Source organism: Bufo gargarizans, chromosome 11 (genome assembly GCF_014858855.1).
Source record: "Bufo gargarizans isolate SCDJY-AF-19 chromosome 11, ASM1485885v1, whole genome shotgun sequence".
Classification (NCBI taxonomy): Eukaryota; Metazoa; Chordata; class Amphibia; order Anura; family Bufonidae; genus Bufo; species Bufo gargarizans.
In genome coordinates, this window is record NC_058090.1 from 75,252,052 (window position 1) to 75,268,243 (window position 16,192).

General features: G+C 51.4%; 1 protein-coding gene across 1 annotated transcript; it reads left to right on the forward strand.

Moving 5' to 3' along the window:
- Positions 1–125: 125 nt before the first annotated feature.
- On the forward strand, positions 126–15,141 carry LOC122921300 (fibrous sheath-interacting protein 1-like). Its single transcript, XM_044271278.1, has 6 exons — positions 126–254; positions 7,368–7,555; positions 9,130–9,292; positions 11,481–11,653; positions 12,103–12,196; positions 15,017–15,141. The coding sequence occupies exons 2-6, from the start codon at positions 7,394–7,396 to the stop codon at positions 15,139–15,141; spliced, it is 717 nt and encodes a 238-aa protein (XP_044127213.1). The 5' UTR covers positions 126–254; positions 7,368–7,393.
- The last annotated feature ends 1,051 nt before the right edge of the window (positions 15,142–16,192 follow it).

The following is a 16,192-nucleotide window of genomic DNA, read 5'->3' on the forward strand; positions in this document are numbered from 1 at the left end:
CGGAATCTTGAGCCTCGCCGGCCACTGTCTCTGATCACATGATCTCCATAGCGGCGCACGGTAACCTAGCAACAGCGGAGGCAGCAAACGAGTTCCATGATGGAGCGCACTGGTCGCTGAAGGGAAGCTGTCGCGCCGTAGAGCTGCTGAGGTGAGGGGTCGGCGGCCGAGGGACCCACATCTGAAGTAGCAGCGTCACTGTGTGTGATCTACTGTGAACTTACCTCCTTACCCAGCTTTCCTATGTGCTGATGGCAAGTTACATAGTTATGTGCAGTCATATACCCCTAAGCTCCGCCCTGTCACCCCCTAAGCTCCGCCCTGTCACCCCTCTAAGCTCCGCCCTGTCACCCCCCTAAGCTCCGCCCTGTCACCCCTCTAAGCTTTGCCCTGTCACCCCTCTAAGCTACGCCCTATCACCCCTCTAAGCTCCGCCCTGTCACCCTCTAAGCTCCGCCCTGTCACCCCTCTAAGCTACGCCCTATCACCCCTCTAAGCTACGCCCTGTCACCCCTCTAAGCTCCGCCCTGTCACCCCTCTAAGCTCTGCCCTGTCACCCCTCTAAGCCCCTCCCTTTCACCCCGCTAAGCTCCACCCTGTCACCCCTCTAAGCTCTGCCCTGTCACCCCTCTAAGCTCCGCCCTGTCACCCCTCTAAGCCCCTCCCTATCACCCCTCTAAGCTCTGCCCTGTCACCCCTCTAAGCCACGCCCTATCACCCCTCTAAGCTCCGCCCTGTCACCCCTCTAAGCTCCGCCCTGTCACCCTCTAAGCTCCGCCCTGTCACCCCTCTAAGCTCCGCCCTGTCACCCTCTCAGCTCCGCCCTGTCTCCCCTCTAAGCTCCGCCCTGTCACCCCTCTCAGCTCCGCCCTGTCACCCCTCTCAGCTCCACCCTGTCACCCCTCTCAGCTCCGCCCTGTCTCCCCTCTCAGCTCCGCCCTGTCTCCCCTCTAAGCTCCGCCCTGTCACCCCTCAAGCTCCGCCCTGTCACCCCGCCCTGTCACCCCTCTAAGCTCCGCCCTGTCACCCCTATAAGCTCCGCCCTGTCACCCCTCTAAGCTCCGCCCTGTCACCCCTCTAAGCTCCGCCCTGTCACCCCTCTAAGCTCTGCCCTGTCACCCCTCTAAGCTCCGCCCTGTCACCCCTCTAAGCTCTGCCCTGTCACCCCTCTAAGCTCCGCCCTGTCACCCCTCTAAGCTCCGCCCTGTCAACCCCCTAAGCTCCGCCCTGTCACCCCTCTAAGCTCCGCCCTGTCACCCCTCTAAGCTCCGCCCTGTCACCCCTCTTAGCTCCGCCCTGTCACCCCTCTAAGCTCTGCCCTGTCACCCCCCTAAGCTCTGCCCTGTCACCCCCCTAAGCTCTGCCCTGTCACCCCCCTAAGCTCTGCCCTGTCACCCCTCTAAGCTCTGCCCTGTCACCCCCCTAAGCTCTGCCCTGTCACCCCCCTAAGCTCTGCCCTGTCACCCCCCTAAGCTCTGCCCTGTCACCCCTCTAAGCTCCGCCCTGTCACCCCTTTAAGCCCTGCTCTGTCACCCCTTTAAGCTCCGCCCTGTCACCCCTCTAAGCTCTGCCCTGTCGCCCCCCAAGCTCTGCCCTGTCACCCCCCTAAGCTCTGCCCTGTCCGCCCCCCAAGCTCTGCCCTGTCACCCCCCTAAGCTCTGCCCTGTCACCCCCCTAAGCTCTGCCCTGTCACCCCCCCTAAGCTCTGCCCTGTCACCCCCCCCTAAGCTCTGCCCTGTCACCCCCCCTAAGCTCTGCCCTGTCACCCCCCCTAAGCTCTGCCCTGTCACCCCCCCCTAAGCTCTGCCTGTCACCCCCTAAGCTCCGCCCTGTCACCCCTCTAAGCTCTGCCCTGTCACCCCCCCTAAGCTCTGCCCTGTCCCCTCCCCTAAGCTCCGCCCTGTCACCTCTCTAAGCTCTGCCCTGTCACCCCCTAAGCTCCGCCCTGTCACCCCTAAGCTCTGCCCTGTCACCCCCCTAAGCTCTGCCCTGTCACCCCTAAGCTCTGCCCTGTCACCCCTCTAAGCTCCGCCCTGTCACCCTCTAAGCTCTGCCTGTCACCCCTTAAGCTCCGCCCTGTCACCCCCTAAGCTCTGCCCTGTCGCCCCCCTAAGCTCTGCCCTGTCGCCCCCCAAGCTCTGCCCTGTCACCCCCCTAAGCTCTGCCCTGTCACCCCCCTAAGCTCTGCCCTGTCACCCCCCTAAGCTCTGCCCTGTCACCCCCCCTAAGCTCTGCCCTGTCACCCCCCCTAAGCTCTGCCCTGTCACCCCCCCTAAGCTCTGCCTGTCACCCCCCTAAGCTGCCTGTCCCCTCTAAGCTCTGCCCTGTCACCCCCTAAGCTCTGCCCTGTCACCTCCCTAAGCTCCCCCTGTCACCTCTCTAAGCTTGCCCTGTCACCCCTCTAAGCTCCGCCCTGTCACCTCTCTAAGCTCTGCCCTGTCACCCCTCTAAGCTCCGCCCTGTCACCTCTCTAAGCTCTGCCCTGTCACCCCTCTAAGCTCCGCCCTGTCACCCCCCCTAAGCTCTGCCCTGTCACCCCTCTAAGCTCCGCCCTGTCACCCCTCTAAGCTCTGCCCTGTCACCCCTCTAAGCCCCTCCCTATCACCCCGCTAAGCTCCACCCTGTCACCCCTCTAAGCTCTGCCCTGTCACCCCTCTAAGCTCCGCCCTGTCACCCCTCTAAGCCCCTCCCTATCACCCCTCTAAGCTCTGCCCTGTCACCCCTCTAAGCCACGCCCTATCACCCCTCTAAGCTCCGCCCTGTCACCCCTCTAAGCTCCGCCCTGTCACCCTCTAAGCTCCGCCCTGTCACCCCTCTAAGCTCCGCCCTGTCACCCCTCTCAGCTCCGCCCTGTCTCCCCTCTAAGCTCCGCCCTGTCACCCCTCTCAGCTCCGCCCTGTCACCCCTCTCAGCTCCACCCTGTCACCCCTCTCAGCTCCGCCCTGTCTCCCCTCTCAGCTCCGCCCTGTCTCCCCTCTAAGCTCCGCCCTGTCACCCCTCAAGCTCCGCCCTGTCACCCCGCCCTGTCACCCCTCTAAGCTCCGCCCTGTCACCCCTATAAGCTCCGCCCTGTCACCCCTCTAAGCTCCGCCCTGTCACCCCTCTAAGCTCCGCCCTGTCACCCCTCTAAGCTCTGCCCTGTCACCCCTCTAAGCTCCGCCCTGTCACCCCTCTAAGCTCTGCCCTGTCACCCCTCTAAGCTCCGCCCTGTCACCCCTCTAAGCTCCGCCCTGTCAACCCCCTAAGCTCCGCCCTGTCACCCCTCTAAGCTCCGCCCTGTCACCCCTCTAAGCTCCGCCCTGTCACCCCTCTTAGCTCCGCCCTGTCACCCCTCTAAGCTCTGCCCTGTCACCCCCCTAAGCTCTGCCCTGTCACCCCCCTAAGCTCTGCCCTGTCACCCCCCTAAGCTCTGCCCTGTCACCCCTCTAAGCTCTGCCCTGTCACCCCCCTAAGCTCTGCCCTGTCACCCCCCTAAGCTCTGCCCTGTCACCCCCCTAAGCTCTGCCCTGTCACCCCTCTAAGCTCCGCCCTGTCACCCCTTTAAGCCCTGCTCTGTCACCCCTTTAAGCTCCGCCCTGTCACCCCTCTAAGCTCTGCCCTGTCGCCCCCCAAGCTCTGCCCTGTCACCCCCCTAAGCTCTGCCCTGTCGCCCCCCAAGCTCTGCCCTGTCACCCCCCTAAGCTCTGCCCTGTCACCCCCCTAAGCTCTGCCCTGTCACCCCCCCTAAGCTCTGCCCTGTCACCCCCCCCTAAGCTCTGCCCTGTCACCCCCCCTAAGCTCTGCCCTGTCACCCCCCCTAAGCTCTGCCCTGTCACCCCCCCCTAAGCTCTGCCTGTCACCCCCTAAGCTCCGCCCTGTCACCCCTCTAAGCTCTGCCCTGTCACCCCCCCTAAGCTCTGCCCTGTCACCTCCCCTAAGCTCCGCCCTGTCACCTCTCTAAGCTCTGCCCTGTCACCCCTCTAAGCTCCGCCCTGTCACCTCTCTAAGCTCTGCCCTGTCACCCCTCTAAGCTCCGCCCTGTCACCTCTCTAAGCTCTGCCCTGTCACCCCTCTAAGCTCCGCCCTGTCACCTCTCTAAGCTCTGCCCTGTCACCCCTCTAAGCTCCGCCCTGTCACCCCCCTAAGCTCTGCCCTGTCGCCCCCTAAGCTCTGCCCTGTCGCCCCCCAAGCTCTGCCCTGTCACCCCCCTAAGCTCTGCCCTGTCACCCCCCTAAGCTCTGCCCTGTCACCCCCCCTAAGCTCTGCCCTGTCACCCCCCCTAAGCTCTGCCCTGTCACCCCCCCTAAGCTCTGCCCTGTCACCCCCCCCCTAAGCTCTGCCTGTCACCCCCTAAGCTCCGCCCTGTCACCCCTCTAAGCTCTGCCCTGTCACCCCCCCTAAGCTCTGCCCTGTCACCTCCCCTAAGCTCCGCCCTGTCACCTCTCTAAGCTCTGCCCTGTCACCCCTCTAAGCTCCGCCCTGTCACCTCTCTAAGCTCTGCCCTGTCACCCCTCTAAGCTCCGCCCTGTCACCTCTCTAAGCTCTGCCCTGTCACCCCTCTAAGCTCCGCCCTGTCACCCCACTAAGCTCTGCCCTGTCACCCCTCTAAGCTCCACCCTGTCACCCCTCTAAGCTCCGCCCTGTCACCCCTCTAAGCTCTGCCCTGTCACCCCTCTAAGCTCTGCCCTGTCACCCCTCTAAGCTCTGCCCTGTCACCCCTCTAAGCTCTGCCCTGTCACCCCTCTAAGCTCTGCCCTGTCACCCCCCCTAAGCTCTGCCCTGTCACCCCTCTAAGCTCCGCCCTGTCACCCCTCTAAGCTCCGCCCTGTCACCCCTCTAAGCTCCGCCCTGTCACCCCTCTAAGCTCCGCCCTGTCACCCCTTTAAGCCCTGCTCTCGGTGTATGTATGTATCAGGAGGTGGCGGTGTGTGTATGTATCAGGAGGTAGCGGTGTATGTATGTATCAGGAGGTGGCGGTGTGTGTATGTATCAGGAGGTGGCGGTGTGTGTATGTATCAGGAGGTAGCGGTGTGTGTATGTATCAGGAGGTAGCGGTGTGTGTATGTATCAGGAGGTAGCGGTGTGTGTATGTATCAGGAGGTAGCGGTGTGTGTATGTATCAGGAGGTGGCGGTGTGTGTATGTATCAGGAGGTAGCGGTGTGTGTATGTATCAGGAGGTAGCGGTGTATGTATGTATCAGGAGGTAGCGGTGTGTGTATGTATCAGGAGGTAGCGGTGTGTGTATGTATCAGGAGGTGGCGGTGTGTGTATGTATCAGGAGGTAGCGGTGTGTGTATGTATCAGGAGGTGGCGGTGTATGTATGTATCAGGAGGTGGCGGTGTGTGTATGTATCAGGAGGTGGCGGTGTGTGTATGTATCAGGAGGTAGCGGTGTGTGTATGTATCAGGAGGTGGCGGTGTGTGTATGTATCAGGAGGTAGCGGTGTGTGTATGTATCAGGAGGTGTATCAGGAGGTGGCGGTGTGTGTATGTATCAGGAGGTGGCGGTGTGTGTAGTTATCAGGAGGTGGCGGTGTGTGTATGTATCAGGAGGTGCGGTGTTTGTATGTATCCGGAGGTGGCGGTGTATGTATGTATCAGGAGGTGGCGGTGTGTGTATGTATCAGGAGGTGGCGGTGTGTTGTATGTATCAGGAGGTAGCGGTGTGTGTATGTATCAGGAGGTAGCGGTGTGTGTATGTATCAGGAGGTAGCGGTGTGTGTATGTATCAGGATGTGTGTATCAGGAGGGTGGCGTGTGTGTATGTTCAGGAGGTGGCGGTGTATGTATGTATCAGGAGGTTGGCGGTGTGTGTATGTAATCATGAGGTGGCGGTGTGTGTATGTCATCAGGAGGTAGCGTGTGTTGTATGTATCAGGAGGTAGCGGTGTGTGTATGTATGCAGGAGGTAGCGTTGTGTGTATGGTATCAGGAGGTAGCGGTGTAGTGTATGTATCAGGAGGTGGGTGTGTGTATGTATCAGGAGGTAGCGGTGTGTGTATGTATCAGGAGGTAGCGGTGTGTGTATGTATCAGGAGGTGGCGGTGTGTGTATGTATCAGGAGGTAGCGGTGTGTGTATGTATCAGGAGGTGTATCAGGAGGTGGCGGTGTGTGTATGTATCAGGAGGTGGCGGTGTATGTATGTATCAGGAGGTTGCGGTGTGTGTATGTATCAGGAGGTGGCGGTGTGTGTATGTATCAGGAGGTAGCGGTGTGTGTATGTATCAGGAGGTGGCGGTGTGTGTATGTAAACGGAAGGTGGCGGTGTGTGTATGTATCAGGAGGTAGCGGTGTGTGTATGTATCAGGAGGTAGCGGTGTGTGTATGTATCAGGAGGTAGCGGTGTGTGTATGTATCAGGAGGTGGCGGTGTGTGTATGTATCAGGAGGTGGCGGTGTGTGTATGTATCAGGAGGTAGCGGTGTGTGTATGTATCAGGAGGTAGCGGTGTGTGTATGTATCAGGAGGTAGCGGTGTGTGTATGTATCAGGAGGTGGCGGTGTGTGTATGTATCAGGAGGTTGCGGTGTGTGTATGTATCAGGAGGTGGCGGTGTGTGTATGTATCAGGAGGTGGCGGTGTGTGTATGTATCAGGAGGTAGCGGTGTGTGTATGTATCAGGAGGTGGCGGTGTGTGTATGTATCAGGAGGTGGCGGTGTGTGTATGTATCAGGAGGTAGCGGTGTGTGTATGTATCAGGAGGTAGCGGTGTGTGTATGTATCAGGAGGTAGCGGTGTGTGTATGTATCAGGAGGTTGCGGTGTGTGTATGTATCAGGAGGTGGCGGTGTGTGTATGTATCAGGAGGTGGCGGTGTGTGTATGTATCAGGAGGTGGCGGTGTGTGTATGTATCAGGAGGTTGCGGTGTGTGTATGTATCAGGAGGTGGCGGTGTGTGTATGTATCAGGAGGTGGCGGTGTGTGTATGTATCAGGAGGTTGCGGTGTGTGTATGTATCAGGAGGTGGCGGTGTGTGTATGTATCAGGAGGTAGCGGTGTGTGTATGTATCAGGAGGTGGCGGTGTATGTATGTATCTGGAGGTAGCAGTGTGTGTATCAGGAGGTGGCGGTGTGTGTATGTATCAGGAGGTAGCGGTGTGTGTATCAGGAGGTGGCGGTGTGTGTATGTATCAGGAGGTGGCGGTGTGTGTATGTATCAGGAGGTGGCGGTGTGTGTATGTATCAGGAGGTGGCGGTGTATGTATGTATCTGGAGGTAGCGGTGTGTGTATGTATCAGGAGGTGGCGGTGTGTGTATGTATCAGGAGGTGGCGGTGTATGTATGTATCAGGAGGTGGCGGTGTGTGTATGTATCAGGAGGTGGCGGTGTATGTATGTATCAGACATTTAGGGCTTGGTCTTCATCTGTTGTGTGTTTGATTTTGTCCAGAACTATTGGTTCTCAGCTCTCTGAAGATGGATATTATGAAGGGCAGCTTGGATGACATTTCCAGACCGGCCACCGTGTCTCGTTCCCGTCCTGGAAGTCGCTTAAGTTCATTCCAAGTGGATAAACAGAAAGTGACCTCGTCTGTGTGTTCTCTGGAAGTGCTGACTCCGGAGCCGGGAATATCACAGGTGAAACGCGATGGCTAAGATCTCATCCATGCGTCCAACCATGTGCACGGAGCCTGTAGAGTCCCTAGGACACGTTATGGGACTGTAGGCACCAACACCTTTTGGTGCCTCCATTAGACACATTGGCTCCATAATACATTGGTTGATAACATATGAGTATGATATAAGTCCGTTATCATACAGGGGCATGAGTCATTGCTCCGGTCAAAAATTCAGGTAGCGACAGATGACACGTAGCGATTGCATGCTGAGCCTTCAAAAGACTCTTGGGTTATGTTCACACCACTATCCAACGTGTGGAAAAATCCAAAGCGGAATCTGCTTGACTGGTACAAGTGGACTTACCTTAACTCTGTTGTCATATGGAGGGGGCATTCTAGGGACCACTGTCTATGGTGTCCATTTATCCTTCGTGACACACCTCCTTTAAGTCATCATGACCATTTGTTTAAATCAAGTTTTTATGTTAAGCCAATTTTTTTTGAATATTTGGTGGCTATGTTTAATTTTCCATGTCACTATCTATATTTTCAGAAAATACTAAAATCCTGCAATTTTTCCACCCAGACCATAGGCAAATACGTGCCCCTTCAGTTCTGATCATGTAGAATAAAAAATCTGAAAGTAAAAATAGATTAAAAAAATAAATAAATATATATATATATATATATATATATATATATTTGTCACCATCTGGTTTTAACTTGCAGCTTATATACTGCCCCTCCCTGCACAAGGACCTCTGCACTTGTCACAAAGCATGTAAAACAAATCTCTAAATGTTGTTAACGTCACATCAGTCAAGGTGGCTGCCCCCATGATCATATTTAGAAGGTAAAAAAGATATGTTTCACTATTTGGTTTTAACTGGCAGATTATGCACTCCCCCTCCCTGCACAATGACCTCTGCACATGTCACAGAGTGTATGAAGCAAAGCTCAGAATGCTCTAAACATCACTTTAGGTGAGATAATCATGTTTAGGAAGTAGAATAAAAAAATCTATAATTGGAAAAAAAAAGTTTAGGAAAAACGGATATGTGTCACTATCAGTTTTTTTTTGTACTGGCATCTTGCTTATACACTTCCCCTCCCTGCACAATGACCTCTGCATAGCTTGTAAAGCAAATCTCTAAATGTTGTTAAAAACACAACGGTCAAGATGGCCGCCCCCCATGATCATGTTTAGGAAGTATCTGGTATCTGGTTTTAACTGGCAGAAAGGTGACACATTCCTACAGTATATATTGATGGCCGGTTGTGTAACCGTGGAAGCTCCAGTGGAACCCAAAAATGTAATATTTATCCCTCCATGGAGGTCCTTGATGGTTGGTGAAGGTCAATCTGAGAAGAAGGGTGCACGCTCTTTAGGCCGAGCATGTACGTCCAGCATACCAGTCTTCTGCACCAGCATTTCTTAAATTTGAGATTTTTATGGAAAAGACATTTAGTATCAAAGTGGTCCTGAGTGTGGACATCTGGAGCTGTCTGACAGTTTTCATTGATGTGCCTTCAGAAGACATTTGACCGTTGTGTATTTTCACTGTATTGATGTTAATACGTCTTCTGATACAGACGGATCTGACAATGACTTCAGACGATGAGCAAGAGACTTCTCCTACAGTGTGTTCAGAAGGTCCTGGTGATGAGGAGACCGCACAGAGTTGTACAGGGATGGGAGCAGAAGTATATCAAGGAAGAACTCCAGACAGGATGACCAGCCTGCCAGAAGATCCAGGTAGACATTGTGTCAATACTTTTGTTATATTCTTCACATACCTCACCACTCACATGACTGCTGCAGCCAATCACCGGCCTCAGCTCTGTTTTACTCTTTCAGGCTAAAGGCCTATGGGGAGATGTATCATTTCCAGTGGCGTAGCTATAGGGGTCGCAGTGGTCGCAATTGTGACCGGGGCCCACGAGGCCTCCCAGGAGAGATGGAATCATACATACCCTGCCAGACGTAAACAATGAAAGCGTTGGCTGGGGCTGGGTTCTACTGGGTTCTAGTCACTGTGTGAGTGACACTGCTGTAATGTTGCTGTACAGCATGTCACCTCAGCTTGGGGGGTACACTGCCACTACCTTGCCTTCTGATGTCAACTACATTCACATGGCTGTGGTGCCACTTGGCTTTTGGATCTATGCCTCTGCCCCTTAAAAGATAGGACATGTCCTGTCTTTGGCCACATCTTGTGGCCACATCCGCACCATGATGTTGTGTTAACACAGTTGGCGCTTTGCAGATCTGTGGTTTGCAATGCAAAGCACAGGCTCGGCAGCGCCATAGCCATGTGAACGTAGCAGCCTAACTTTAAGTCAATTATCCCTTTAAAGGGGTTGTCTCATCACTATTAGTGGTGATCTGTATACTAAGCAACATGGAGAGGACACTCATTTGTCCGGACTTGTCCTCAGTGGGCAACCATCTCATCTGCTATAGTTCCCCATCAGCTTCCTGCTTCAATCCTCAGGCAATCGGCCCGTCACCTTGTGCCTCAGGAAGAAGGTGAACAACCCCTTTAAGGGTCTTTTATATATAAATGAAATTCTGTGCTATGTCTGCCACATTAGTTCCCTGTTTTGGAAGAGAAGACTGTAAAGATGACCTCCCAGACATTTCAGCTGCTGAAGACATTGACACAGCTGTCAAACCCAGAGATGATTGTCTGGAAGGTAGCTAGGAGAATGCGGGCTAGGAAGCCGCTTAGCATCATCTCCTTGTGTGCAATGGGGCATAGTCATCCGCAGAGTGATGACATCTTTGATCTTCTAGACACCATCACACTTGATCACATTTCTATCAGAATTGTCCTCTTAACCTCCATGATAATAACTCAACAAGTAAAATATGCCCATTTGGCTTTGAAATCTTAAATGTTGTGATCAGATGATAGAAGGAACATACCCTAGTGAGATGTTTGGCCGCCAGTTCTCAGAAGTAAGGCTTTGATACTCGTCTAATGCTATGCCGTCAGTCTGACCCATGGAGAACATATGTGTGGCACATGGGATTAGCGTGATATGTTTCTCCAGATTGCCTTCTAGAGACCACATCAAAATGTCTGCATTAAACTGGATTCAAAGGAATAGGAATTATTTGTCCACTTAGCAGACTGGGCTTGAACTCATTAGATATGGAGACATCGGGAGATATATATGGCCTTCATCATGGAATCCTTCAAGCGGGTCATATATTTGAGATAACTTCTCACTTCCCCGCCAGAAAACGTAGACCCTTGGCTTTTTCAACTGTGTCTATTTCTGTAGATAGGTCTGCTTAACCCGAATTGCATGGAGGACAACCTACTGTCCCCCAACAGCAAATTTCAACATGCTCTATCCGTCGTGGCCTGTTCCATTATAGGAAACAATGGATCGAGCACGTGATTGGACTGCTGCGTAGCAACCGAGGTATCGGTCCACAAGTGACTTTTACCAGATTTTTGGAAGAAACACTGGTGGCACATGTTGTTAAATGCCACCACCTCTAGAGGGCATAATGAGCACTAGATCTCAGGACTGGAGCATCGGTTGCAGTCATGCATGTTTTCTGAGGGATCAGAGCATGACACAGGAATTCTCTTTCTGGTTTTGACTCCTTAAGTCATGCAATGTCTAGACTAGGCACAACACAATGGGGTAGATTTACTAATCCTCTCTGACATGTAGACCATTTAAAGAGGCACCAGATTACAGTGGCCGATGGCGCATCTTTAAACTGTATAGTCTGACTTTACACCACCTATTTGTTGGCTTAGTTTAAGCCATTCCTCCTTGTCAGACGAGGTGGAAAAAGTGTCTAAAATGGTTAATAAGTGTGGTGCATCTACACCAGTTATTTTGGTGTCTTACATCTTTTGAGACCACACTAAGCCAAAACATGGCTTATGCCACCTTTGTTTTGTATCTCTGTGCCCCAGAAGGCTCCACTGAAGAGTCGCCAAGTACAGAAGACAAGATGGAGCCCAAAGTAGAAAAAGCCATTAGGAAGATGAAAGCCCTGGATGAAATTTTACTGAAAAAGATGGCAAAAGAGAAGGAGGTTAAAGCTCAAGGTCTGGAGATCCGAAACCAACTGTGGGAAGAGCTCCAGGTAGTGATATGTTCCCCCTGGAAACTGGAGGGTATAACTGTGCTCACCAAACAACGGGGTCTGGAAAATAGCTAGGCCCATCTCTACCATTCTCCTGGGGAAAGGATAATGAGAACGCTTAGCAGTCTGACCCTAATGGTGTGTGGTGGGCTTCCTAAGAGTCAAACCCACCATTTAAACGGGTTCTCCCATGAACAACATTTATCTTCTAGGTGGTAAATGTAGGATCACTGCTAGAACCTCTACCTATAATTACATTGAAGCTTCCAAGCCCCTAGGAGTTTGATAGGAGAGGTGGTCGTGTGTGTGTCCTGCCGCTTCATTGAATGTCTACTGGGCTGACCCAGCTTTATCTTATTCTGGGAGCCATGTGTCAGCCCGGCACATGTATTCTATGTAGTCTATGGAAATGTTTCCGCTCTTCTGATGTAACCTTTCTTCTTCTCCAGCACGTGTCACAGCAGTCCTCAGCACGCAGCCATGAGGAAAATGTCAATACCAACAAATTTCTGGCACTGACTCCGCAGTTGGATGACCCTGAAGGTAAGCCTTGAAATATTAAAGTCAAAGGTGAAAATCAGGGCTAAAGGGTCACATCATTTTGGTAAAACTTGTGATATGTCATAGTTTTGATCGGTGGTGGTCTGAGATTCCCACTGTTCGCTAGAACGAGAGAGAAGGACTCGCCTGTCTTGCTCTTTCCTTGCTGAAGAAGGCTCCATCCACTGTGTAGTGGCTGTGCTGGAGTACTTCAGCTCGGCTCCGATTCCTTGGAATCTCCTGTTACATTCACTGGACATGGTGTGAACATAGCCTGAAATGATTCCACATATGTAGCCCAAAAACACGCATCTTGCATAAAACAAGTGCTCAGATCTTTATGTCGGATTAAAAATAAAAAAGCTCTGACTGAAGGAATGTGAAAAAACTGAACAATAGCCTAAGTCTAATGTGTATAGTGAGCTCCCGACAGTCACTGATGGCACTTGGGATTTCAACACCCGATCCTTTTGTTACTGGGGAGATAGATATGTCGCCCCCATAAGTGTCTGGCAGCATCTCTCTCCTCATTAAAAACACGTGTACGTGGGAGTCCGGAGATATAGCTTTTGGCCAGTAGCTATCGAAGGTGTATGGGCACCTTTAGATGGGCGTTTCCTTGGTCGGAGTAAGATGTGTCAGATTTATTAAGAGGCACAGGCTTTTTATAGAATTTCTCACATTTTCTGGCAGTCTGTGGACCAGAAAAACAAATCTTTGCCTGCTTTGAGCTGGTGTAGATTTGTAGTGGCGTAAATTGTACTGAGTCTGTTAGGCAGTTGGAGGCCATACCACTCACCCACTAAGCCCAGTCCACTTTTGAAAAGTGTCAGAAGTGAGTGCAAATTATAGCACCTTCGATGAATCTGTTCCTAAGGATCTTATATAATGATTAGAAGGATCAGGATATATTTGGATTAGTAGAGCAATGGAGCATGTTCTTTGGGCTTTGGCAGATCTAAGGTCTTGGCCACCTATCTGAGAAGGTGCAGATGGTTCACTGGCCTAGTCCTTGATGAACTTGTGGCACTTTTTTTTTCATTGTGAATGGCCTACCATGTTGGGTCCAGTTGATGAATGCAGTCCCTTGGACGTGGCAAAAGCTGTGAATAATGTTGTGTGGCATTGGCTTGGCGCATATCGGAGACGATAGACTCAGTTGATAACACATTTTTACTTGTTGACAACTCCATGGAAATGCAGAAAGCTTGGGTTGGGGGCATACTTACTATGGCAGTGTCAGTGTCTACAAACATGGGGGTCATTGGAATGTATGCAGGCTGCAGGTCCTGCCTTCTGTGGACTACTGGTCCTGTGTTCTTTATTTATAGAGCATATTCTGCAGCGCTTTACAGAGGTTGTCTTCTCTCACTTTTTTTCCTGTCTCAGTTACAGGCTATGAGCAGGTATTGGGATTTGTGTGGGAAGAAGCCCACACAAACGCAAGGAGAACATACAAAGTCTGTGCATATGATGCCCTATTTTACCGTGAATTCTGAGATCTGGGAATAAATAGGCTTGTCATGGCTCAGGTGAATAAAAAGTTTACTAAACTATGAGAAAATACATAAAAGATATACGATAACATACAGAGTAAAGTAAGTAGTAATCTCCAATGCTGTGAACTAATGAGCAGGCTTCCTATCGGCCAGTTCCCTACATGGTACCTGGGTGATGCCCATATGATACAAAGAGAGGTGGCAATAGCAAGACAAATCTTATCCTTATGTCGTCATTGCTACATGCCTAGGTGTGTTCTAGCTTCCTGGCCCCTCCTAAGGGTCTTCAAAGTGCAGATGGGACTAGGAAGACAGTTTGCCTTCTTCTGGCGGACAGCTAATTTCTATGTATTTCCAGTCCTCTTAAACACCGTGGCTCAGTGGTTACCACTCTTGCTGCACAGAGCTGGGGTCATGAGTTTTAAACTAACAAATATCTGCTTACCTTTCTCCCAGGGAACATTGCCTTTAACGGGCAAATAACACATTTGGCTCTCCTTCCCATCAGAACTTTGGAGGGAAGCATACTTACCTGCTCCCTGCGCCGCTCCTGTCCGGCTCCTTCACTCCACCGTGCTCCGGTCCCTGCTTGTAAACTTCCAGGACGGACGCGAGGTCGCTTGTGCCGCTGCAACCATCGACTGTCCCCAAAGTCACAGGCACATCACTGGGTTATGTTCTCCTTGGGGTACACGTCACTACTATTTAAAGGCCCCCTGATGAACCTGCAGCCTAAGGTGGAAACGTGTTGAGACAATGGGCAGGATTATCTAGAGTATACCAGGCTTTTTGACAAGGTTCTTTTAGGGGAGAACACTCAGCGTTTTGGCAAGGATATTACAGTAGTAGGGACAGTTTGCCCTTCAAACATACTAGACTAAGTCTTGGAAGCCCATGATGTTGGGTATCACTGGTTACCCTTGAGGTAGTGGCGTAGTATGTCAGTGACTTGTTGGCTGCCCAGGCGTAGCTGCAAATGATACCACTGTATGCGTTACTGAGCCTACATAAAATAGCTCATCATAGAAGACCAGCAGATGGCAGCATCCGCTTAACTACTGCAAAAGCCAAAGCTATACCGAGCATCGGAGAAGACACCGTGTGGTGGGGACCTGCTGACAAATGTTACTCTCTTTTGCCGCACATTTTCCAATATAACTTCAGTGACAAGCCCTGGGTTTCCCATTGTGTTGTCCACATCCTTTCAGCAGCTGTATTCCTTGCAGGTACTGGCCCATGAATGTTCTTGAGTTGCTTTATTAACCTTCACAGGTTTTAGGCTTGCACCTGAATACTGCATTTTTGACATGTCTCTTCTATGCAGTCTTCGTACAAGCCACACATTCCAGGAAAATGAGAGCCAATCTCATATTCACGGAGGTGTTGCATCAGGCTACAAACACAAAACTGTCTCAAAGAAAAACTTTGCCCATGACTTTCACTTCATAAACTGCTCATGGTAAAATGCAAAATGCCGCTGCGATTGGTGGGTCTAGACCATTTTTCAGGTAGACCGTTTTGATTTGTGCCCCAGAAATTATGCAGATGTTTGTACAGTCAGTGTGTGGTGTTATCTGAGCTACTGTTGTGTGAGGTCCACCTTACCATCTGTGGTCTATTGTAGAATAGATCTCCTACCAGGTAGTGGATGACCAGCTCATAAACCTACTCTTGTCCATCACAGCCTTGGAGTTGAAACGCTTATGGCCTGCAACTTGTAGCCCTCCCCAAAGAACTACTTGTTCCTCAGTGGAGCCTGGTTTACCAAGTGCCATCGATGCATCCCTTCTGCCAAAGACATCACTTTAGCTGTCTTGGCCTCAATAAAAGAGCATTCCTCCAGGCAGCAGAGTCAGACCTGGAGGACACCAGAGCACAGATCTTCTGGGCTTCTTGCTCCTCCAGTCCGACACTGCTGCCTTCTCCTTCTCCATATCTAAGCTGCTTCCAAGGCATTACTCTGAACTGGAAAGAATCCTACTCTGTACTCATGAGGGTCAAGCACCCCAAAACAGCCGTCTATGGATGGATATCTGGTTTGGCTCTATTCTCTTGTCAAATCCGAAGGCTTGTTAGAAAGTCGGATCTTGACTGATAGGGAGTTACTTCTAACAGGTGGCACTAGTGAGATGGTTGGGAGGTACCTTTTGGCATATTCGTTTCCGATGGAGCATTGACAATAAGTCTCCATACCATGGAGTACTTTCAGTTTGTCTCTTTAAGGAGAGTCGACACCCTGCCTAAGCCATTCCTGCACCACAAAATGCGTCAGGAACGTTCCCAGGATAGCTTTTCCCACAGGTCGGTGTAAACAATTCTTCTGGCTTTGTCTTCTGCCTAGAAACCACCAAAAATGTACCCAGAGATACCAACTTTCCTACCATCAAGTAGAATCTAATAGACATAATGTTCTGACTTGGTAGGGGTTTGTTACGATCCTGTTTTTTGGGGGATCAGTACCACTCCTGTACATTGGCCATGTTTGGTATAGCAGGCAGCT